The 24491-nt window shown below is 50.0% G+C and overlaps 5 protein-coding genes across 5 annotated transcripts; 4 read left to right on the plus strand and 1 right to left on the minus strand.

Moving 5' to 3' along the window:
* Nucleotides 1–730: 730 nt before the first annotated feature.
* EV420DRAFT_1619608 (uncharacterized protein) lies at nt 731–4251 on the plus strand (the record flags this gene model as incomplete). Its single annotated transcript, XM_060475498.1, has 5 exons — nt 731–2238; nt 2293–3767; nt 3836–3858; nt 3906–3961; nt 4014–4251. 5 exons carry the CDS (start codon nt 731–733, stop codon nt 4249–4251), a joined length of 3300 nt encoding a protein of 1099 aa, XP_060333030.1.
* A 239-nt stretch (nt 4252–4490) lies between these two features.
* Nucleotides 4491–9470, plus strand: EV420DRAFT_1331494 (uncharacterized protein). Its single transcript, XM_060468812.1, has 12 exons — nt 4491–5404; nt 5453–5536; nt 5589–6468; nt 6520–6724; nt 6782–6862; nt 6910–7025; nt 7077–7510; nt 7568–7834; nt 7885–8238; nt 8290–8853; nt 8907–9057; nt 9116–9470. The coding sequence occupies exons 1-12, from the start codon at nt 4715–4717 to the stop codon at nt 9280–9282; spliced, it is 3993 nt and encodes a 1330-aa protein (XP_060333031.1). The 5' UTR covers nt 4491–4714; the 3' UTR covers nt 9283–9470.
* A 500-nt stretch (nt 9471–9970) lies between these two features.
* EV420DRAFT_1628563 (Oxysterol-binding protein-domain-containing protein) lies at nt 9971–14471 on the plus strand. Its single transcript, XM_060476067.1, has 12 exons — nt 9971–10152; nt 10212–10262; nt 10317–10436; nt 10487–10711; nt 10762–11073; nt 11125–11265; nt 11318–12645; nt 12705–12732; nt 12788–12906; nt 12953–13075; nt 13132–13359; nt 13414–14471. The coding sequence occupies exons 1-12, from the start codon at nt 10077–10079 to the stop codon at nt 14089–14091; spliced, it is 3429 nt and encodes a 1142-aa protein (XP_060333032.1). The 5' UTR covers nt 9971–10076; the 3' UTR covers nt 14092–14471.
* Nucleotides 14472–14757: 286 nt separating this feature from the next.
* Nucleotides 14758–19866, plus strand: EV420DRAFT_1530515 (P-loop containing nucleoside triphosphate hydrolase protein). Its single transcript, XM_060472605.1, has 5 exons — nt 14758–15498; nt 15548–16770; nt 16824–18280; nt 18338–18623; nt 18674–19866. Exons 1-5 carry the CDS (start codon nt 14849–14851, stop codon nt 19516–19518), a joined length of 4461 nt encoding a protein of 1486 aa, XP_060333033.1. The 5' UTR covers nt 14758–14848; the 3' UTR covers nt 19519–19866.
* Nucleotides 19867–20165: 299 nt separating this feature from the next.
* Nucleotides 20166–23510, minus strand: EV420DRAFT_1266976 (uncharacterized protein; the record flags this gene model as incomplete). Its single annotated transcript, XM_060467363.1, has 5 exons — nt 20166–20605; nt 20651–21643; nt 22259–23121; nt 23180–23362; nt 23428–23510. 5 exons carry the CDS (start codon nt 23508–23510, stop codon nt 20166–20168), a joined length of 2562 nt encoding a protein of 853 aa, XP_060333034.1.
* Between the last annotated feature and the right edge of the window lie 981 nt (nt 23511–24491).

The following is a 24491-nucleotide window of genomic DNA, read 5'->3' on the forward strand; positions in this document are numbered from 1 at the left end:
GGTGGCTGTCAACAGGAACAAACTGGCAGAAAGAACGCTCGGAGCTTGCATCAAAAAACGAAAGTTTGTAATTCACTAGGATTCACTTCATTCGATTCCAAAAATTTCTTATATGTATCCAAGGCCTGCAAGGTGTCAGAGGCAATGTCATGTTGAAACACCATTTGAAAGGAAATGATTTTCAGAGAAAAGCCCAGATGTGCCTGAGGGCGGAAGCGGATATAAAAGTTATGTTTCCTCTGCAAATCATGTTGAGGGAATATGACAAGGAACCTACTGTAATTGGACGAGTTTCCGGCTCAAATATCGGAACAAAGATGAAATTCGGCATATTGTGTCCGAACCCGGATCGGAAACTGACTGAAAGCGGAATATGATAATCGAGGTGTCCCGGGTCCGCATGCTACGGACCGCTGTGTGTAAACATTGGTATAGCCAGTCACTAGCTATTTCCAGTCGAGGCTATTTGGAGTTGCTCTTTTCCCTGGTTCCTCCTTGCCATCGTTGACGAAGCCGCCCCTCCACTCGCCGCCGCCGCCGTCGTCAACACTGTCGAAGTCGTCGTCTCCGGTGCTGTCTCTGCCTGGTATCTATTACGTCCGTACGTCCGAACGTCACTTTGGCCTCGGCCGCTACCGTTCTGGTTGGTTTCATGCTTTTCACTGTTCCGGACGGCACAGACGCTCATTCTGCGCAGGAACTAGCATCGACAGGACCGTTGCTACCACCAATGCGAGGCTTCATGGACGCATCATTCTCCCGGTCATGGTCGCCGGCCAGTCGGCCTACCGTGAATACCTCCATATCCAACGGCCATCCATCTCTATCGACTTCATCCGAGAACAGTCCGCATCTTGGGTCAATGCCGCCGTCGGCCCAGTCGTCACCATGGGCACCTAATGCGCCTCTTGCTCAAACCCAGTCTTCCTCCCATTTCCTGCTCTCTTCCAGTCCGCGCAATTCACTCAATTCTGAACAGAGCAACCCAGTCAATTCCTTACCGCCAGAGTGGAGCAATATCTTTTCTGCTCCGCTCAATCCAGCAGTTTTTGCGACGCTGGCCGCGAACGGCGTCCTGGGCCCTGTGTCCCCGCCTCTTCCAGGCCATTCAGCAAGTTTGCCCACGAACCCTTTCCATGCCAACTTTCCTCCTCCAAACTCGAGACCACGGCTCCCTAACATTGATGTGACGGGCCAGCCAAGCGCCACAGGTCAGTGGTCTGAGGTGTCTGTCTCTTATACTTCCCCCTCCAACATGTCTTCCCGACCGTCTCTCCCACGCTCAGCCTCTTCTCTGAGCAACGTCGCTGCTAAATCCAAGGCATCTACAAGCGTTGGTACATCTTCGAAACTGTCGCGACCGACCGACACTGTCCCCAGGCATCCCAACTTCACTGACGAACGTCGTCGTGCGGCCGGCCGAAACGTCCTAGTTAACGCAATTCCTATAGGTCGTACAGATGGCGGTCCCATATCCTCCAATTTTGATTCAGCGCCCAATGGTCGGTCAGGTGCACTTAATTCGCCGCTGGATTACTCTGTAGGACTTGCATTTCCAGGTGAGCGTTCAAATACGAGACTTCCCCCCTCCCTATGGATGTCTCCGGCTTCCACCGCCCCAGTAACCTCTACGATGCATGATTCGCTAAATCGTCCCCCAATATCTGCTGCCACAGACACTTCAACTTCAAGCCGGTCGGCATTCCCTCAGTCACCCATCTCACCCGCCTCTCCGTCTGATTCTAAATCCACCTTCTTCTCAGACATTCTCTCAGATGGGATATTTGGGCCACAGGGTACATCGCAGGCAGCTAGCCCTTTCACCTCACCTCCAATGTCTGGTTCACCGGATTTACTTCCTTCCAGCATACCAGATCAAGATCCTGAGCAGTTAGCCAAAGAAGACCCCCTCGCGACTCAAGTCTGGAAAATGTATGCGCGAACGAAAGCAACTTTGCCTCATGCGCAGCGGATGGAGAACCTCACTTGGCGGATGATGGCGCTGGCCTTGAAGAAGAAGAAGGAAGAGGAAGACAGGGAGAAGCAGAGTCCTATATCGGTTAAGACTGAAGTGACGTCTCCATCTGAGCTTGGACAACATGCGTCCTCGGAAACTCCTTCCGGAGAGACTCCCCAGACCAAGGAGCCTGATGAGCGTGGACGCAGAATAGATAAAGGAAAAGCCAAAGTTCGAGTCGTAGGCTTCGACGGGGCCAATCAGGATGGTGAAGAACAAGAGTGGGTTCCATTTTGTCTCTGGTTCCGAATTGCATTTTAAAGTTATCTAATTAGTGTCGTTCCTATGGACTGGAGATCAATAAGCCGATCCAGATCTCGGATATCCATGGACTGGCGACCAAGCAGTCGTTCACGTTCGCGGCCGCCTGAATCTGCGGACACGTTCGAAGGCATGATGATGGCACCATTCGAGTCTCGTTTTGCGTTTCCAACAATAGGTCATGGATCATTACCTGATTCGTTCAAGGTACCCTCTTCAAAGCCCACAGGAGCATCAATGCTCTCGGCTACACGACGTAGTCCCCCCCAGAGGAGCACTGAACTTCCTTCTGTTTACGAAGAACATGCGGATGCAGATTCGCGGTATTTGAACAATCTTAACTTCAATCACCCCATGTCGAGCTTTGATTCTCCTGCCTTTGGCCCTTCTTCCCTCCCATCCTTTGGCCTTCATGGCCTTCCCCGTCTTCCCTCTGGTAACTCTCCGGAGCCTTCTTTCCCTCGACACGTTCGCAAGACGAGCTTTGATCACACGGTATCCAAAGACAACATCCTCTCTGGTTTGAAAGGCCGTCATCAAGTCAATGGAAAGCCTCTCTCTCCAGATAGCTTAGCAGGCACGAAACGCCCTGCGGATGCGCCCCATGCCGAAAGCATGCTTCGTGCTGATCCTTCCGACGTCGAGGGAACTCTATTACCCAACTCCCACTCGCTAGCGCAAGAGGGCTCCGCGAACGACAATTTCGAAAGCTCCAGTCCGTTTCCTACCTCCTCATTCCATTTCTCATTCCCACCTTACGACGGTATGTTCGATATCCCGGGTGCCGGAGCTTCGGGGGATATCACTCCCATGCTCCCTTCTGCCGACGGAAGCAATACAGGTGAAGGTCAATACCATCGCTCCACAAGGTCTTCTATTAGTGGAGCGCCATTCCACCCTAGCTCTGTTGGCTCTGCGGGAGAAGGCCTTTCGACTTCATCTGCCCTGGCTGACAAGTTTGGTCAGTTGAATGCGAATAACGACGATTCGACCCTGGACTATCAGCTAATGCGATTGGTGTATCCTACTTTAGACCAATCCGGATCTATGTCTCAGAGTCCTTACACCCACGTAGATCCAACGCAGATTCTTAATGTCGGAGATGGATATCCAGCATTCCATGCTAGCCCTTCCAGTGATGGCTGGGGTGGCGGGGTTGGCTCGAGTTCGAACGCTTCCCCCGAGCCTTATAATGCGTCGAATGCATCCACACCGCCTTCAGCGGAGGGTGTTGCGGAGGGAATGCGAGGTACCGGTAGGAAGTACATTTCTCTGAAGGGAAGTGACCACCAGAGGAAGAAGTCATTGCCTGGCGCTGTAACATCACCGAAGCTAGGATTGCGATCATCGACTAGCACACCTGATCTTTCGGACAACCGAGATGGGGCTAATGGGAAAGGTGGAGATGGCGACACTCCGACGCTATGTACAAATTGCCAGACAACTAATACGCCATTATGGCGGAGGGACCCTGAAGGGCAACCGCTTTGTGCGTTCTTTCGCCATTCTTGTGTTTTTCCTCCTCTGACCGTACTAACGACTATCTGTGTTTCCTAGGTAATGCTTGTGGCCTATTTTATGTAAGTTCCAGCGATTCATGTGGGTTCTGGCACTAACGCCCTCTCAGAAACTCCATGGTGTTGTACGACCGCTCTCGTTGAAGACGGATGTAATTAAGAAGAGGTCCGTCTTCCATCGTCGTTTTCCAGACAGTTTTCTCATTGCTCATTCAAAGGAATCGAGCATCAGGTGCACCTAGTAGTAGCTCACGAAAAGGTACAGGTCTGACGAAGATTGCATCTTCTACGACACGACCGCGGTCATCTTCGAATGCAGCGGCATCTGGGATGAGTGCGGCTTCACGGGTAACGCCCAATCGAGCAAACTCATCTGGAGGAAGTTCGCTAGCAATGAAACGACAGCGACGGACTTCTACTAGCATGCAGACCTCGACGTCCCGTAAGGGAGACTGACGAGCATCCAATTTCTTGCGCTTATATCTACTACTTTCCTTTTCATTGACTCCACTCTCTCAAGTGTTTGTTTGCGACTACGCATGAATTAGTGCATGTTGAATTCTAGATGTACTAGTAGTATCTTGCATATATGCTACCATCTCATGCTGACTTACCTATATATGTATACACATGGGTATATAGATGCCATAAATGTTCCAACAAGTCGGAGAGAGGATATACAATTTCAAGATTGAGTTCAGTAATTTAACTGTAATTATGATTGGCAGCGGCAACCAAGGTAACGGCGTGACGCCAAACGTCTGTACGCCTCTGTACGCTCATCGTACCGTACCCCGCTCATCAGACTGCAGTCACGAAATTGCAGCAGAGCTCTCATATACCACAATCCCTACCAGCCTTCTTTTTGTTGTTCACGCTGGCTTCCATTTTTCGTCAATATGCGGCGCCTTCGCGCACGATGTCACCCTCGACCGCATTTTCGAATGGGCTGCAGCCAGTGGGCCCTGATATGACGGCTTCCAGGGAGAAACGAGTGTCGCGTACTGACCTCGACTTTGAACAGGCGTTGCGTGCAGAAGGCACTTTTATGCTTAAGGAAGGTCTCGACGTTAATGCTCTTGGCGTCGAAAGCCCTGGCCCTGCAACCAGAACGTTTCATTCACCGCGCCCACCTCCCAAGCCTACACAACCGGCGACGCCAACCATCGTGCCACCTACGCCATCCCCTGTGGCAGGTCCGTCATCTTCTATCAGGGTCGTCAGCCCACCATCATCGTCGTCGCTGTCCTCGGGCGACATTTTCTTCGATAGTAACGACGTCGACCACCAAGTCAAGCGTCGCTCTATGTATCGATCACCGGGGACCTCAAGCAGCCCTGATTTGGCGACACTACTGCGGAAGACCAAAGAGAAGAGTGGCGGTACACCGAATACCCAGCATAAACTAGAGAAACGACGCGAATGTGGTCCCCCTCTACCTGATCGGGGCGGTAATGGTCGCCAACGCTCTTCGACTGCCCTTCCTCCTGGACAGTCCTCACCAACAGCAAATTCTGTCAAGAAAAACAAGCTACATCGTGCGTCGCCGGCAGAGAGTAGTTCTATGGATTGGATCATGGCCCAAATGGCGGGGGGATCTTCACCGAAAGTGAGTGATTCAAGACCTTCCACTTTCGCATCTAAGTCATTTCTGCAGCCACCAAAGTCGTCTGTACGGGCCAAGACGAGCGCATTTTTGGGCAAGGTGCTGGGGGGTACAGGAACTGTAAGAGAACGATCTGTACGACTTTACTTGGCGTTAGTATTGTTTCTCTTACTGACTACTTGGCTAGAAGACGGACGCCAGCTCGCCCAGCAGTTCATCATCGCTGTTTCAACCCCTGACGCCTCCTGTGCCGCCGATACCGTCTGAGTATCAGCGCTCAACGCCTGTGGGTTCCCCTATAGCGGACGTTTTTACATCATCACCTAAAGAGTCTGCACCTGCACCCTCCCCATCTCCAACTTCTAAACCTCTGCCCCCTATTATGGGTCAGCCGGTGGACCTCGATGACGATCAGTCTATGGTCCTCGTCGAACGAGTGACTCAGACGCCATCACCCGAAAAGACTCAAAGCAAGGGAACATCATTTAGCAAACGCCGAAGTATGAGCGTTAGCGATGTAGAGTTGAAGAGATCTGTAACAGCACCACCTGAACAATCTCCCATACCCAAGACACCAGAAACAAAACGAGGCACAGGCGCAGATGACCCTTCTTATAACGGGATTTTGAATGATTTCAAAGGTGAACTTTCTCAGCTGGAATCCACTTCTAATTCGTTGGATCTTCGTGATCCATCAACTCCTGCCCGTCGAGCTGCATATTTGAGATCGAAGACTGACGGTCTCGTTTCTTCTGGTCGTTCAGAAACATCAACGCTAACTAAGCATGCTTCGTTAACTGCGCCCACGTTGACCCTCCAATTGGATGAGTCGGAAGAAAGCAAAACGAATTTGTTGTCTCCGTCTCCCATTGTTCCACCGCGCACATCTTCTCTACAAATGCCTGCTCGTTCAGGTATAGGTCCAACTTCGTACAACTCGCCGCGAGGACGCGGTTCGAGCCCACTCCGAGGAACTCCTGGATCTCGAGGCTTGCGTGGTATGCATCGTTCAACGGCTTCGAGTTCTGAGCCTTCCTTGATACCTGATGGGGATGGTACTCGCATAAGTAAGTTACACAGACTGCGCCCTTTTTCGTAATTTGACTTACAAGGTACAGTTTCTCGCCCGCCAGCCAATTCGCAGCAAGACTTGACCGTCTATGATCTCTCTCTTTCTCGCTACCCTTCTTCAAGCCACTCTCCTGCTCGGGGAGACGACCCGATCGACATCGAAAGCAGAGCTAAGGATCTAGCCTCTCGGTGTTGGCATGAAGATGAAGATTTTTTGGCCAAAGAAAAAATCGCGGAATGGCTTGGTGGCATGTAAGTCGTCATCATGCCTTGAAATGAAGTCAGAATGAGATAACGTAATTTGTCCAGTGGTCGGATCAACAAGCTTGCGCTGCAAAATTACGTCGACTTCTTTAATTTTGCGGGTCTTCGCCTCGACATCGCCTTCAGGTGCGTATATCACGTTTCAAAATTGCATCATACTAATCATTGAGTAGACAATTTTGTTCAAAATTATATCTGAAGGGCGAAACACAGCAGGTCGATCGAATTCTAGAAGAGTTCAGCAGGCGTTACTGGGATTGCAACCCGGGCGGAGTTTATGGAAGCGCCAGTACGTCACGAATTGTTTCATGGTGACTATACTCTACTAAATTTTATAAAGATATTGTCCATGCCGTCTCTTATTCTTTGCTGCTGTTGAATACTGACTTACATGTCGCTGATTTGACTACGCGCATGTCAAGAAATCAGTTTGTGCGAAATACCCTCACTGCAGTTCAAACACAATTGCAGCCAAATACCACTGCTCACGAGTCGTCCCCTGACTTGGTTAACGAAGATAGCAATCAAAGTATACGTGGGGCGTCCTCTGAACATACCGATAAATATCGTTCCAAACGGAGTGATAGTATAACAAGTTGGAATAGCGTATCCCGAGATACTGTACTATCGTCCCCTGCTTTCTCCGTCGCCAGTACGCAGGTAACAACGCCCGGGGAGTCGTCCAATGACATTAATGCGCAGGACGTCAAGCTTCCCACTCCTATCACAATGTATGGACGCGACTGGGAAGCTGATATGGAAAGCTTACTCAAGGTAACAAGAGCGTCTTTTGATTTGACTGGAATTGGTTTACCAGAGGTTTTTGCACAGGAAATGTATAACGCCATCAAGAACAATCAAATTTTGCAGCCACTTAGTGGCCGGTCTTCGATGTCATCTCTGAGTCCAGGATCTACGATGCTACGAAATCGTAGCTTACGTGGTGGCCAATCTGATCGACTAACGACCCTTAAACGGGGAAGCATACGCGGTCTACAGTCGATCTTAAACCACAATGGGGTTAGTCCATACAGCAGTAACAGTAGCATTGATGGTCGTGTTAGCCCCTCCCCTAGTTTTGCAACATCTGCTCACGAGGTAAAAATTTCCGACCTCCCCTCTTTGAGCCGATGTTGACAATTTTGCAGGGGATATATGGATCCAGTTCGTCCTTCTTACAGCCCACATTAGGGTTTGCTCACAACTTGTCGCATACTATCATCCGGGAGGCAAAAGAAGACGACGACAGAAGTATACACAGCGAACGCTCGGATTCCACGACTATCAGTATATCTGATGAGGAACTGGCTCTTCTTGGGGCGCCCTGGGCTAAGGAAGGCATGTTATGCCGAAAGCAATATTGGGAATCTACCGGAAGGCGGGCAAAGGATAAAAGCTGGTTAGACGTATTTGTCGTCATTCAACGGGGAACGCTCAACATGTTCACGTTTGGCGAAAACGGACCAGCAGGGTCGGGGGTCTTTGGAGGAGGTAATTGGCTGGTGAGTTTTGGATTCACCTCGCCGCTTCGTGCTATTCATACCCTATTGAAGGCCAGTGCCAACCCTGTTGGTAGCGTGCATCTCACACATTCTTTGGCCCACGCTCTCCCCCCGCCTGGATACAACCGAAACCGGCCTTACTGTATGGTTTTAACGCTGTCTGACGGTGGCGTGTACTTTTTCCAAGCAGGTACGGAGGAGTTGGTCAACGAATGGGTCTCTACGTGCAATTATTGGGCGGCTCGAACAAGTAAGGAGCCACTTGCCGGAGGTGTGTCCAATATGGAATATGGTTGGAACCGCGTGACAGATCCCATACATGACCGATCTCACTCCGATACGGAGTCTACGAAAGACGACTCTATGAGTGTCATGAGCGGCCGAAGCTCTCATAGCAGATTTGGCGCTTGGCGTGATGGAGCCTCTACGGTCCGAGCTTCTCGTTCACCCTGGACCGACCGCGTTTATATCAACGAGTGGAAAGCGCCACTGCCACCAACCGTATCAAGTGAACATGACGAGGAGACGCAGATGGAGGCCTTGAAAAAGCATGTAGAATCCATGAAGAAGGACTTGAAAAAGCATAATGAGCTGCGAGAGCCTATGCTTGCTTTGGTGAGTGGCCTATGACTGTGCTGTTGAGTGGATACTTATCGGCGTTTTTACAGTATCAAGCACGGTCAACGAGTGTGGTCAAGGCACAGAGTAATTGGGAAAAGAAGTCCAAATACCTGCTGACAGAAATAGTGAAGTACGATTTGTACATCGATTCACTACAGGCTGCTATGTCACTCAGGCTTAAAAAAAGGGGAGAGAAAGGTATGTCGATTTAGGTTACCTCGTTCATGCAAAGGATCTCACATATTGATTCACACAGCCTTAGAGCGAGCGTTAAATGGTGTAGAGGAGTCAGGCTCCAAAAAATGGAAGAGGCCTGAAGGAACAATCCAGGAGGACGACGAACCCAGTACTCCTGGGCCTGAATATTTCACGTCTAAATCTCATCGTAGAGAAACGGCAGAAGGAGGAGCTGGCGACGACTGATGGTTAGATATGCTTTATGTATGCGCGTACCTTTCGTGTTTTGATTTCTTCATTGCTACCTATACCGTACTGATACCATCTAGATATATATCTGTTTCTCTTTTTACGGGTTTATTTGTTGTAATTATTGTTAGTTATTTGATAGTTTTACCGTTATGCACTGATGTGTGTGTGTGTGTGTGTGTGGGCAGCGCTATCAGTATATGGAATAAGAAAGTGCCCTTATCGGCAAAGGATTGCACGATTGTCATACAGTACATAGGTGCCGCGAGGCAGAACTCGGAAGAGATCTGGACCAGAAGACCCAGTACACACTTTTGATATGTATATCCTCCCATGAGGCCTTCATCTAGGCTGTGGTACGACATTGTGCGGCCTTGAAAACAAAGAGTGGAACCAGGGCTCACAGAACTTTACAGATGGACCTGACGACATATCGGTATACAACTTCGGAAGATAGTTGAAGCATAGCTATTTCACTTAATAGGCCGAAAGAATGCCAAGGCAATACGAAGTCAATATTCAATGATTCTCAGTGACCTTGTCGCGTTGAAGCAACATAGTGTGAAATTTTTTCTGTGTCATGTTGTTTTTCTGAGGAACGTGGAGGTCTTAATATGATCAATTGGACAGAAATTATTTATATAAATGACAAAATAAATAGCGGCAAGTACTTTACCCTGAATCCATATCGAGCATTTTCCGGCCGAAACGCTCGTATCCTACCTCTTCCCTCTTTCCTGTTCCCTTGACTTTCCTCGTCTTCAATCTGGCACACCCTTGACGAAGACGACATGTCTTCGCCCTCCCTCTCAACCAGGCCTTCAGCATCTTCCAACCAAGCCACAAGTACCAGCAGTAGCAATAGTAGTATGTTTCACTTCACTTTGTCTCTCGCCGTTCGTGTTGACGCCTTCATACCTTTGTAGGCGTCGAAGAACCACTTTACCAAGTCAAGCTTTTGTCGGCTCTTCGTAGTGGTAATTATATGTCTCGTCTTCTCATGACACTCGACACTGACTGATGACTTGCAGGCGACCCGGCATTAATACATCCATTTCTCACTGAGATTGGCAAGGACAAACGGAAGTCAACTGAGCAAAACCTCGACACGGGTGCAGCGGCGTTGCATCTCGCGGTGAGATGCGCTTCAGGTGTGTTGCCGCTATTGTACGGGAATCGCAAGTCAGCTTACCTGTCGTAGTTGCGACCGTAGCATTATTATTGTCACATCGAGCAATTTCTCCAAACGGTGTTCACCCTCCAGGTTCTGGAACAACTGCTTTGCATTTAGCATCATCATTAGGGCGTGTTGACATCGTCAATCTTCTGTTGGAGCAGGAGGGTATAAATGACAGCCTCACAGACGCTAATGGGAAAACCTGTATAGACGTGGCGAAAGGACGTGATGTTATTCGCGTCATTGAAGGTTAGTTAGTTTATGCTCTTTTCTTGGGCGACTTGACGAGCGGTTTGCAGATTCGCGCGCATTTCTTAATGCATCTTATCGTTCGCTCTTGCACAGCTATATAATGTCTCCTCTTTCTACTCCGCTTTCTTCGGCACTTCTTAGACTACTCGAATCTCCTCGGGTGCGCTTTGTGAACCTTTCCTACCTTGATGATGACTCCGGCGTGTCACTGCTCCACGAGGCCGCAAGGCGCAAGGATCTACGCCTCATTGAGCTGGCTGTCAGATCTGGGGCAGATGTCTTTGTACGGAATCGGCGAGGAAAGATGGCATATGAAGGAACCGGAAAAGATGATCGCGTTCGCGTGTTTCTACGGCAGTGTATGTTTGTTTTCTGTATCAGGAGAAGCGAGGTCTGATTGTAACGTGCAGTCGCTAATCATGATAGCAGCTTAATTCAGGCTCCCTCGTCCGCCCAATCTCCTGTTTTGAAAGGCTATCTCAATAAGTACACGAATGTTGCAAAAGGCTACAATACTCGTTGGTTTATCTTGGAAAATGGGGTTTTGTCGTGTATGTAATTTGCCGTATCTTGATCTCCCTTGCCTTAACCCTTCGCATGTAGACTATCGCCACCAAGAAGATGAAAGCGTCGCTAGTCGCGGCTCCATATCGATGAAGACCGCTATACTCAAAATATCCACAACCGACCGCCTGCGTTTTGAGGTGCATTCTACCCCTTCCCGTGGGCACCAATCGGGTGTTCAGAAGTGGTACATGAAAGCGAACCATCCTGTGGAAGCATCCCGCTGGACACAGTCGATATCTAAGAGCATCGAGTGGCACAAACATGACAATGAAGGTCGAAGGAGCGGCGAGAGCGATGCCAATGGCATAATTCCAAAGTCTGTGACGGTTTCTTCATTGCATTCTCATTCCCATTCCCGGAACGAGAGCACCAAACAAGGCAACTGGAGCGAGGGCGAGTCCCAGTCTGTGGCAAGCTCTCACAGGGGAAGATACCATTCTCAAACGAATGATCGAGGTGACGAAGAACTGGACAACGACGAGTCTTCTGCTTCGGAGTCCATCACAAAGACAGTACCCTTCGACTCCAGTTTTGAGTTGCACGGCAACTCAACATCAGCACAGATGGAGTTGACGTCACAGCTGCTGTCTAATCTCGTTCTTCCCTCTGATGTATCTCAACAGACTAACGATTTACGAAGCGCCTTGAAGGAGTCCTTTTCCATGGTGCAAGGCATGCTAGATGAATACATACAAATGGTCAAAGTCCGAGAAGAATGGTTCCGAAAACAGCTACAGAAGGAGCGAGACAAATCGACTTTGTGGGAAGAGAGTTTTGCTACTGTTGTTAAAGAAGGGGAGAATCTCGAGAAGGAACTACGTATCCGAAGCAGAAGGCGCGGCAGCCGCTTCTTCGACGCGGCCGAGGTACCTGGAACAGTAAAACAACGCCAGTCTTTCCTTGCTCCCTATCCACCCGTTATCGAAGAAAGTCCCAAACCTGCATCAGAACTTTCTCAGCTATTTTTGCAGCATAAAGAGACGGTCGAAATTTCACGCCCAACGGATTTACCTCTGCGATCGGAAAGCGATGGCTCTGCTGTCCCTGCAGTAACGACGGAGGCCGAAAGCGCGTTAGACACTGATGATGAGGACGAATTTTTTGATGCCATCGAACCATACAATATACCCAACCTGATAATACCGGAGTCTCTCGCCAGTCCAACACATTCAGAATTGTCCCTGCCTGTCGACCTAACTGCGCCCTACGCTGGATACAGAAATCTTCGTACTTCGCTTAACTTGATGGATGAGCGTCCGAACACAAGTCTTTGGTCTGTACTCAAACACAGCATCGGGAAGGACTTGACCAGAATCAGTTTCCCCGTCTTCTTTAACGAACCAACAAGTATGTTACAACGGATGGTATGTCCTTATAATGCTGTTTCTACTATCTTCGCTAACATCCCGGTTGGATGATGTAGGCGGAAGACATGGAATTTTCAGAGTGCCGTGAGTACACAATCAGTCTGCGATACTCTGGGGCACACTAAATCTCAGACTGCAGTTGATACTGCTGCCCGGGAGCAAGATCCGTTATTGCGAATTGCCTATGTAGCGGCTTTTGCCATGTCAAACTACTCTTCCACCATCGGTCGGATTGCTAAACCTTTCAATCCTATGCTTGTGAGTTTACACCATTGATACATTTCATGGCGCTAAATGTGTACAGAGCGAGACGTTCGAGTATGTACGATTCGACAAAGAGTATCGATATATATCCGAACAAGTAAGCCATCATCCACCTATCTCTGCGTGCTATTCGGAGTCTCCATATTGGCATTACTATGGCGAGGTATTTGCCCTGTTTCGATATTAGGACCAAATAAATGACGAGGTGTTTGAAATCAGGTCGATGCTCAGAACAAGTTCATGGGGAAGTCGTTCGAGATTAGGCCGACTGGTGTTGCGCATGCTGAACTAGCTTTGCCGTCGGAACTTGGAATCGGATATCCGAAGGCAAGGGGTGAGACGCAGGCCGGTAAGGTCCTGGAACATTACAGCTGGAAAAAGGTCACCACAAACGTATCTGGGTTCATTCTGGGATCGCCTACGATCGATCACTACGGCGAAATGAATGTGAGCGGCATTTAGATTCATATACATGCCATTCAAATGCATCTGTTTCAATAGGTCATCAATCATCGAACTAATGACCGCTGTATACTGACGTTCAAACCCCGAGGTTGGCGCGGAAGGGATGCCTATGAGATTTCTGGACACGTCATCGATTCGAAAGGCATAACAAGATATAGTATTGCTGGTAGATGGAACGAGAACCTACTCGCGTGGAAAGCAGGTGGGACCAGAGTTTTGCAGCCCGATGGTTCTGTTGGTGGTCCCAATTCTCCTGCCGCTAGTCGAGAACACATTCTGTTATGGAGAAACTCTGAAAAACCTGCCGGATCTCCATTCAACTTGACACCATTCGCCATAAGTCTCAATGACTGTCCAGAAGACACGCTGAAACCGTTTTTGTGCCCGACAGACTGTCGACTGCGAGTTGATCAGCGAGCATTTGAGCTTGGGAAATATGAGCTCGCTAATCAGCTAAAATCGGACCAGGAGGATAGGCAGAGGGCTACCCGGAAGGCCAGGGACGAAGGCAAGCTGCCTCCGCACCAGCCTAGGTGGTTCACGGCGACTACGGATGGAGACACTGGTGAAAGAGTTTGGGCGCCTTCGATGTTGGGTGATAATTTGGAATATTGGGCTCAGAGGGAGAGGGTTTGGAAAGAGAAACACAACGGCGGGGAGGGACAGTGGCACAACGTGGAATCTATCTTTATAGAAGAGCCGGACTTTCTCTAATGGACATGGGTATCGTAGTTTATTGTAATTAATATGTGGAATAATTCGGTATTACTGGCAGGGGACTGGATGGGCAAACGGTTTTCGGATGAACTACGCTGGGCTGTGGCGAAAAGTTGTAGGCTATCATAGCTGGCAAGCAAACCTTGTCTCCGATGACTTTGATAGACGTTGCGTCAGAAGGGAAACGTTCATTTTTTATTGTGTGCGCAGAGGTGTGTAGTCAGAAGGAAGCTAGACAAAAGGCTATGTTCAGAGCGGTGAACGTTTGAACGCTGACACTCGTCGGTCCCGCATTGGCTCCAAACTTGAGTTTGAAAAGCAGGAGTATCAGTAACTTGCTAGCCAGGCTAACTGACCAAGTTCTGAAGTTTAGGAAGAGACCTCGTTAAAATACTTATATGGAAAAACTGTTTGCCTTCAAAGGGTACCCAAACAAACCTCGACTAAGCGGATTCCTCGACGCGACACTCACTGGCAGCTCCAATCATTCCAAGGCGGCGGCCTCGGGATAAAAAATTCTTAACCGTTTACCTTGAATTCTCTACGTTGACGCGTGGCGTAGGCAGATAACAATTAGAGAGCACTTTTGCAGCATACCCCTGTCCTAAAAAGGAAAAGGCTTATTGTCTGCTTCTCTATTGTCTGTCGGTGCACGTGATGACCAAAGCCCATTGTCTGCTACCCTGTTCGACAAGACAAAAGAAAATGGCGAGGCGACTTTGTATCCTCCGTCCTTTCCCTTATACCACTATCAATGCGTCGCCCGACGTCGCTGACGGTCGACACCGTCGCGTCCCATGAGCTGGCTTATGAGCTCGATCCGTCGCCGCGCGCCTCTATCTATTCTGACGACGATGTCAAGCATGATTTCGACGACTCGCCAACCACTTCTACCTACGAGAAGCCTGTCCCAGCATCCCCCATTACCAACCTCACTGCTAAGCCACCACCTCCGCCTTCTCTTCGAACACTGTTCTCTCTTATATCACCTCGCCGCCGCTTTTGTCTCCTTTTCCCGGCTATCATTTCCTCGTTCATCTCGGGCGGCATTGCCCCGTTTATGACGGTCGCCATCGGTCAGGTTTTCAATGCATTTGCCACCTATCCAGCGTCGAACCCTTCTCAGGAAGCCAAGGATACCCTCATGCACAGCGTCGGGATAGGTTCGCTCGAGCTGATTGGCCTAGCCATAGGTTCATTGGCTTTGGGAAGTCTTACTTCTGGCCTGTGGATCTCTACAGGTGAACACAATGTCATGAATCTTCGGAAGCATGTCTATTCGGCCGTCACGTCGAAGAACATGACATGGTTTGACACGAAGATGGGTTCAGAAGGCACTGTTCAGTGTACGGATAACGAACAAGGTCCAGTTGGGGCCGGAGGGCTCATGGCTAAATTCACCAGGTAAGTATACTCTGGGTATGGGTTTATGTGGATACTTATCATTACTTAGGGAAACAGACGAAGTTCGTATGGCTTCATCTCTTGCCTCAGGAAGAATCATCCAGTATACAACCACCTGTGTCACATGCCTTGTTCTCGCATTTTCACGTTCCTGGGCACTCACCCTCGTCATCCTCGCCTCTGTCCCCGCTCTGGTTTTAGTACAAGCCTTCTCCCAGGCAGTAGCCGGTCCTCTCCTTTCTATCGAACGATCCCAAGAATCCGTCGCAGCCACGCTTATTGACCGCGCTGTGTCTGCAATTGCTACTGTCAAAGCATTCAATGCAGCATCTCAGGAACGCGACTCTCTAAGCACTGTTCTCGACCGCGTCAAAGTTGCCGACAAAAAACTCGTTGCAGTCTGGGGTCTTACGTCAGGCCTGTCGCAATTCGTCATGATGTCCATGTTCGTGCAAGCCTTTTGGTTTGGGTCGAAGCTAGTCAAGCAAGGCAAAGTGGAACCAGGGGATGTTATGGCCGTATTTTGGGCTTGCCTCATCGCGACAAGTAATTTGCAGATGTGCATTCCCCAGTTCATCACGTTGACGAAGGGAAAATTTGCCATGGTGGCCTTACTCGCGCTTGCTGACTCGGAAGAGACCGGTGCTCTGACTCCCGTATCTCCATCGTATCATTCCCGTGCATCGATCTTTTGTGGCCGCCCAGTAAGGTCGACACATTTGCGCGGAATCATACCGTCCAAGTGTCATGGCGAGATAGCACTCCATAACGTCACCTTCGCGTATCCCTCCCGACCTTCCGTACCGGTCCTGCGAGACGCCTCTATCTATCTTCCCGCTTCAGAAACCACTTTTGTTGTAGGGGGCTCTGGATCCGGAAAGTCGACCATTGCGTCACTTCTCCTTCGGTTGTATAAGCCTCGGAGCGGGCAGATAGAACTCGACGACCAAGATATCGCCTACTTGGATGACAACTGGACGACTGAACACATATCTGTCATTTCCCAAAACTGTATCCTATTTGACATGAGTGTTCATGATAATGTTGCCATGGGACTTGCCGGAAGTGAAACTGGGAGAAAGCCTGAACACGCGACGAGGGCAGAAGTCGTGCAGGCTTGCCAAGCCGCTATGATTCACGATTTCATCCGCGATTTACCCGACGGATATGAGACGAAGCTGGGCAATGGAGGTGCGAACTTGAGCGGTGGTCAGAAGCAAAGGCTGGCTATTGCGCGAGCACGATTAAGGAATCCTTCTGTGTTAATTCTCGGTGAGCTTTTACCGAACATTCAAATTCTGTCGTGTTCTTATTTTTATTACCAGATGAAGCTACTTCTGCCTTGGATCCTACTTCTCGTGTTCTGGTGTTCGAGGCTATCAAGCAATGGCGGGAAAACCGAACCACCATTGTCATCACTCACGATCTGTCGCAGATCACGTCGAAGGACTTCGTTTATGTCTTGAAGAATGGCACCGTCATCGAGCAAGGCTATCGCGCTGACCTTGAGCGATCTGAAGGTGAATTCAAGGCAATGATGGGCTCCCAAGCAGTTGCAGATGTGTCAACAGTCGACGATGAAGAGAGCCAAGAATCGGTAACAACGGAGGAGGATGAGGAAAAAGACCCTGTCTCTCAACCTTTCTCGTACGTTCCAACTACCCTGGTGCCGAATAGTGCCATCCTTGGTCACTGGATGTTCGACGTGGTGGCGGACTTGACGTCGAAAGGTAGCGGACCCACACCTTTCCGACCCGCTGTTGTTCGGTCTCGAGAGTCTCAACGACTTAGCCGCTTTGTTCCTGCCGACGCATTCACAGCCCAACACTCAGAGAGACGACGACGACCTTCCAGCGTGATGGTTATCCCTGCATTTCCGCCACCCCCTTCTCAGACTCTCACTACCCATACGCGCCGATACAGCCTTCAATTCACACCAACCTCGCCAGCATTCTCTCACCATTCCGCAACTTCTTTGTTGATCAAGAAGGATAATTGTGCTGTGACGAGACGGAGGTCGACTAGACCTTCTCGCATGAACCGACGCAGGGCGACCCTTGCCGACATGCACGAGTTACCGGATCCGGTCGTAGATATCAAGGTGGAGAAGAATTTGTTTTCATCATCTGAAAAGAGTCTACAACTGGCTCCCGACAATGAGCGACCCCATTCTTTTTTGGCTTTAATGAGGGACGTCTATCCGACTATACCCTACAAGCCGCTCGTCGTGTTTGGTCTGATCATTTGCTTGCTGAGCGGCACTGTCACCCCCATTTTCTCCTTCGTCCTTTCTCGACTTTTCTTTGAGGTTTCTAACGGAGCCCAAAACACCTCTGTCATCAATACCTTCGGTGCCATCGTTCTCAGCATCGCGGCTGTGGACGGTCTTCTCATGGGTTTAAAGTACTTTATCATGGAGACCTGTTCTATGATCTGGATTACGAGCATACGAAACAACGCCTTCCGCACCATCTTGAAGCAGGACAAAAAGTGGTTTGACAAGTCCGAAAACAGTGCTGCTCGTATCGTGCAAGTTTTGATGAAGGATGGTGACGACGCGCGGACTCTTATTGCTATCGTCATCGCACAGTTTGTCGTGGTCAGTGCCATGCTCACTGTAGGGTTTTTATGGGCGTTGGTGCGTGGGTGGCAGATGACGCTTGCCGGGTGTGCTATTGCCCCTGTCTTTGCTGGAGCGATGGCCCTTCAAGCCAAACTCGTCGCGAACTGCGAGTTACGCAATAAACGGGCCCGAGAAGACGTTTCGAAAGGTTACTACGAGGTAAATTGTTTGACATCAGGTCTAGAATTGAACACGTATCTGACTTCTCTGATAAAGGCTATCACTAATATTCGCGGCATTCGGGCGATGGCGTTCGAAGGCGTGTTTCGTAGGAGCTTTGATACCGCCGCGGAGCGCGCACTTTCTACGGGCGTAAGGGGCGCTTTTGTGGAAGGATGTACGCATGGTGTGGCGAGTGGTCTGATCTATTTGGCCGAAGCCCTCCTCTTCTACGTTGGGGCTGTCCTCATAGTGAAGGGTATCTACACCTATCTGCAAATGCTAGAGGTGCTCAACATGGTTGTGTTCACGGTCTCGATTGGTTCCCAGTTGATGGCTTTCAGTAGGTCATAAACTTACTCACATTGAAAATAGTCTGACGTACTTTTGCAGCGGAGAAAATTGCGAAAGCTACCCATGCGACCCGTGATTTCAATCAGCTATGGAGTCTTTCTACCGATACAGACGAATCCCGCGGCATCTTGCGACCGTCCTTGGATGGCACAGTCAGTTTTAACAACGTTGGCTTTGCTTATCCTGAGCGTCCCGATGTTCCAGTACTCAAAGGCATCAATATGAAAATCCGGGACGGTGAGTGCGTTGCCGTCGTGGGTGCCTCAGGCTCGGGCAAATCAACCATTGCTGCTCTTCTACAGCGGCTCTACGAACCGAAATCGGGTACAATATGGACTGGCTTGGACGAGCTTCGTTCCACGGACGTTGAATACTTGCGAGAGCACATCTCCGTCGTCAGCCAGAATCCCAACCTCTTCGACGCCACCATCTCCGAGAACATCGCATATGGAAACAAATCGCTTTCGGACCATGATATCCGTGTCGCTGCACGGGCGGCTCATGTCCATGATTTCATCATGTCGCTTCCTCATGGATATGAGACGATGGTTGGTGAGAATGCTTCCCTCATATCAGGGGGGCAGGCACAACGCTTGCAGATCGCACGAGCGCTCGCGAGACCTTCAAAAATCCTCATCCTTGATGAATGCACATCGTCCTTGGATCCTGCCAATCAAGCCGCGGTGCTCGAAACTATACGGCATGCCAAAATTGGTCGCACGACGGTTATGATCACCCATAAGCTCCCCGTTATGAAGACATGTGATCGTATATTGGTCATCGATGATGGCAGGATTGCAGAACAGGGTACTTTTGAGCAGCTCATGGAGCGCAAAGGTGTCTTCACGTCGCTAGTCAGTGGCGGTGGAATCGTCTGCGAGTGATACCTCTCCTTTCTTCCTCTCCTTTTCCCTCTTTCTTTCTTTCTTTCTTTCTTTCTTTCTGCTGCCACTGTATCGCATCATTTTCTCATTCACTAATCATGAAACGGAACTTGAAAGAGTATGACTCCACTCACCACACTGTATATTACTTCACGCAGACGATTTCTTTGTATTCCTAAGTTATGATCAGTACGAATACATTAGACATTTACTTACATGGGCGTGTGACTTCGAAAAGAAATGCAATTACTATTTTTTTTCCCAATATCTCATCGAAGAGTACTTAGCGCTTAGCGTTCGTCACCTTGTTTAATCACAACCTGTCTTTAGCTGTATTGGACACTGACCACCGGCATTTTACTGATCTCAAATTGAGTTCGCAGTTGCTGACAAGCAATATATAGGATTGAAAGTACACGACTCAAGAAAACCTGACGAAGCAACATAATATGCGGGAAAAGTCGTACAACAGTGTCAGAAGAGAAGAATAAAATGAACCGATAACAATGCAAGGCCAGGCACAGATGATATGGAATAAAGACTGGATGGATGATACAGCAACGGATACACAAGAGAAAGGGGGACTGTTGTTACAGAGAAATGATAGGAGAAAATGAACCATGATGATATACGACGAACGGGGGGAATCATTGCTTTCCTTTGAAGGTTTGCATCAACGACTTCAATCCACCGAAGCGTCTACTCGAAGGAGGTGACTTCGCCACCGTATCGCTACGTGAGAATCCCATCCTTGTTAGTTTGTTCGCACTTGCGAGATGACGAGCCTGTTCGCGTTTTGCCTTTGGTACGGAAGACGGGAGAAGGGGATGGGGAGCAGTAGAGACTCGGAACAATCCAGGTCCAAGCTCAGTATCGGTGTCAGCGCCTTCAAAAGAGCTGACGCTACTGAGTTGTTCCCGGTTACGAGGTGTGATGTTGGCGAGTGGTATGGGCTGTTTGTACATGGATCCAGCAGGCAATCGCGCGGGTGACGCATTAGACGAGAAGGCTTCTGCAGCTGAAGCAGATCGAGATGTATGGTGCTTCACTCTGGAACCTTCAAGACTGTGCGTAGAGGTAGGGATGCCTGAAATTTACAATTCAAAAGACGAATCACGGGATAGCTAGATACTAAACTCACTTTCGTTTGAAGATGTACCATCGCTGGTATGTGGGCGCCGGAATCTGGACCGTACAGGTGCCGGGGCCAGGCCGCCTTCCATACTACGTTGTCGATTCACGAAAGATCTGGATTTCACGGTGCTAGTACTCAAGAATCCTTCTTCGCCGACGGCAGATGCTTGTCCGCTCTCAGTCTTTTGCTCTCTTAATCTTCTCTCCAAAGCTAGGCTCTCCCCATACGCAGCCAACCTTGCACTCAATGGCATCTTGGAAGCCGTATCATGGTCTTCCTCTTGCACCATCTCCAATATATCTCGCTGAGCTCGTTGGACGAGTGCCTCGGCCTGCGCATGCGACGATATGGAACTAAGGTCGATCTCTAATGGTGAGCAAGCCCTACGTTCCAGGATATCGAGGCCAGGCGAGTTACGATCATCTAGAGAGCCATCGAATTCATTGGTGAATTCGACACTCTGCGGCTCGTCGACGAAAACCTTCAGCTCTCCCTCTGAACCCGCTTCCAGGTAGTCTAAGGGAGGCGTAGCCGTTGTGCTACCCCCGCTGCCACTCGTCGTATCGCTCACGCTCAAATTGGGATTAGTGCTCGTGCTGCTGACAGAGTCACCTCTATCGCGACCATCTTCAGATGAACGTTTGGCGACCTCTTCCAACGGATCAGGTGGCGGGCGGTTGATACTGAACGGGAACTCTGCACTAGATATAGAGGAGCCGGATGCCGTCGAGCCATCGCGTGGCCTTGTGTGGATCTCAGACTTCAGTGAAGGGTGGTCGTACGTTCGACCGTAATCTTGCTCATCGTCATCTAATTGTGGAGAGAGATTCGGAAAGTCGGCGACGGTAGGGGGTGCAGAGTCAGGAGTAGATTCTTTGGGTTTATCGTGTGAGGACGCTGAACTGCCTGGTCGTACGGGTATATCTCCGACTCTGTCGACAAATCTGACCAGAGAGTTCGTGCTGTTGCTCCCACGCAATGACGGACTTCCTTCCCTGCCGTTACTCGATGAAGAGTCAAAACGGAGGGCTCTAAGACTCGAAGGGAGGCCAGGGCTTTGCCCTGAGGACGGACTGCGGTTGTGTGCTCGCAAGATACTAGGTCTCGTTGCCTTTCCTTGTGTGCTGGGAGGCCGATCCTCTGATCCAGTAACAGCCACGACATCGTCATCAAAGATTGTGCCACTTCGATTGGCTGAGCCTGAACGCTGTCTTGTATGACCAAGCTGCGACGACGCCCTGGTGCGCAATATAGATGCTGGACTTCCCGATACCTCACCTGAACTAGTTTCGAAGGTGAGGCCCAAGCCCGACGGTTCATAACGATTAGTGCTGCTCGCTGAACCGGCACGATCTCTGGACATGGTTTGCTGGTGATGCGCTAGTGCATTGTGTAGATCAACTGCGGACGGAGCAGGAAGCTGGGGACTGAGGGAAGGCGAACCTCGTTGGTGAGTCTGTGTTATTGAAGGACGAGTGAGGGAGGCATCACTTCCCATGCGAAAACGGCGGTCATTGACAGAGAAAGGTGAGCCTGATGTGGATAGATCACCGCCAGAAGGCGACGAAGACGGGGGCACAGACCTTAGGCCACTCGTGGTCGAACCCGAGGTTGCAGCCAGATTTGAGATTGATCCCAGGGAAGCCGGCTGTGATGGTATGCGTTCAAATGACGATGTAGACTCCCCTCCTTGTGTCTTCTTGAATATATTCATCAAAGAATACTTGGTGCCCAGCCTCTTGCCGCTTCTCGGCGAATTAGCTTCTGAGCTCTCTGCCCCCGTGCCGGCGGAACGAGGACGCCGAGGGCTGGGCGGCCCCTTGCTTGGTGTTGGAGATTTGTGGCGTCGCGGAGAACCAGAAGGATGCGACTGATGTATGTATGGCAGTGATGGACGTCGAGAGCCAGGTTCGATGGGACTGGGACTGGGACTGTAGCGGCGTCCACCATCAAATGAATGAGAGTATTCTCCAGGTTGTATGGGAGAAGGGGGCATTGATGAAGAATCAGGCGTATGCTTGTGATATGCATCGGACAGTCCCGAAGAAGAGACTTTGAGCATGCTAAGTGCGGTGTCCATAGAACGCTTCACGTTGATACGTCTGCGAGAGCTTGCGGGAGCGTCAATGTCGGTACCAAAGGAACCCTGTCTATCCCGTCCCGACCGACTGCTCTCGGCGACACTATCAAAAGCAGGGGCCTCGCGCTCCAAAAGATCTTTATCTTTATTTTGTACCCATGTCTTCAGAACCTCGGCACACTCCAACCAGCCATTTTGACGTGCAAGCATTTCTGCGGTGACACCGTGTTTATCGCAGCGGTCAGGGTGAGCGCCTTTGAGCAACAAGGCGGTAACAATGTTGGTATTGCCGTTAGCAGCTGCGAAATGGAGAGGCGTTGAGCCAGAGGTACCGACGATTGGAGCGGAGGCATCTCGATTTTTCTCATTTGAATATCGGCGCGGTAGTCTGATTGGCATAGAGGGGTCACTGAACGGAGACTAAAGCAAGATTACAGATCACATACCTTGGGGCATTAACATCTGCACCATGTTCGATCAAAAGCTTGACGACCTGCTCATTTCCTCCAGCACATGCAGCGTGAAGCGGAAGAACGCCATCGAGAACGGAGTTGATGGGCTGCCCACGAGCTAGAGCGTACTCCACAAGGCCCATGTTGCCCGTTGCCGCGGCCGAATGCAAGTCGAAGCTGGGAACTGGAAGGAGACGACATGGTGAGCAACAAGACAAAGGTGAAACACAGAGGAGGAAGACTTGCATTCTGTAATGACATTGTACTTTGCTTCAAGGCGCATATTGGCATTGGCGCGCAGAGGGACGGGAATCGGGACAGGCATCGTCGAGGACAGCGACGAGGATGGTGGTGGTAGACGGCGCTAAGAGGATATATGCGTTGTAGGTTGAAATGATGGGTGATGACGGTTGTGACAGCTTGAACAAGTCGTGGACGCCGTGCTGGACAGCGAGCAGAGGACGATTGACGACGTCGAGGACGAGATGGAGGAGGGAACGAAGAAAGGAAGGGTGGATTCCGATATCACATCTCCGTGCACGTCGTCGACGATAAGATCTGGGTGAGCCGTAAATGAATGCACTTCCAAGAATGGCCCGAGAAGGTCTCACTCCCAAAATGGCTATCCTTCCTCGCTTACCCATTCCTGGTTATTCCCCCCTCCGTAACATTACATCCATATGTCCTCTTTTTCTATTTCTTCCATCGCCTGGAGACAGACCGGATGCAGTCACACTCAACCCGAATAATTCTTCTTCTCCCGGTCCTTTTTTCTATATAATAAAATAAAATACTTCCATGTCCGTTCCGGCACAGTATCAGTATCACCCGTTTTCAGCTTCTCTCTGGAGTGTTCCCTTGATGCCCTGGGTTCCCTTGATTTCCTATTCCCGTATGCGCCTGGTGGTTTTGAAACCGATACGGTGATACTGGGTCACTCGGCCACGCTTTTCATTCGTATTTCTCACTGCACGGCTTCTCTGTTCCTCCTCTGGCAACAAAACTACGGCCCACCTTGCCATGTGTTTCCAGGCTATGTCGAGCGCAGTAACGCCATGCTGATTACCTCGTGGCACTGTCCTGCACTGCACTACCCGTACCTCGCTCCAGTAACCATCTACTGGCATAACAACTTGTAACGTGCAATGGGTCCATCGACAGTTCCTCCATACTTACCACTCAATAAATATCAATTGTTCCCTCACCCCTACGATCCAACCGGATTCCGAGGTCCCCGTCTATTCACCTCAGCTGGGTTCATCCAAGAGGATCATCATGTTTCCCCCCAAGCCGATCTTTGTCGGCG

Source organism: Desarmillaria tabescens, assembly GCF_030435595.1.
Source record: "Desarmillaria tabescens strain CCBAS 213 chromosome Unknown EV420scaffold_11, whole genome shotgun sequence".
NCBI classification, from domain to species: Eukaryota; Fungi; Basidiomycota; class Agaricomycetes; order Agaricales; family Physalacriaceae; genus Desarmillaria; species Desarmillaria tabescens.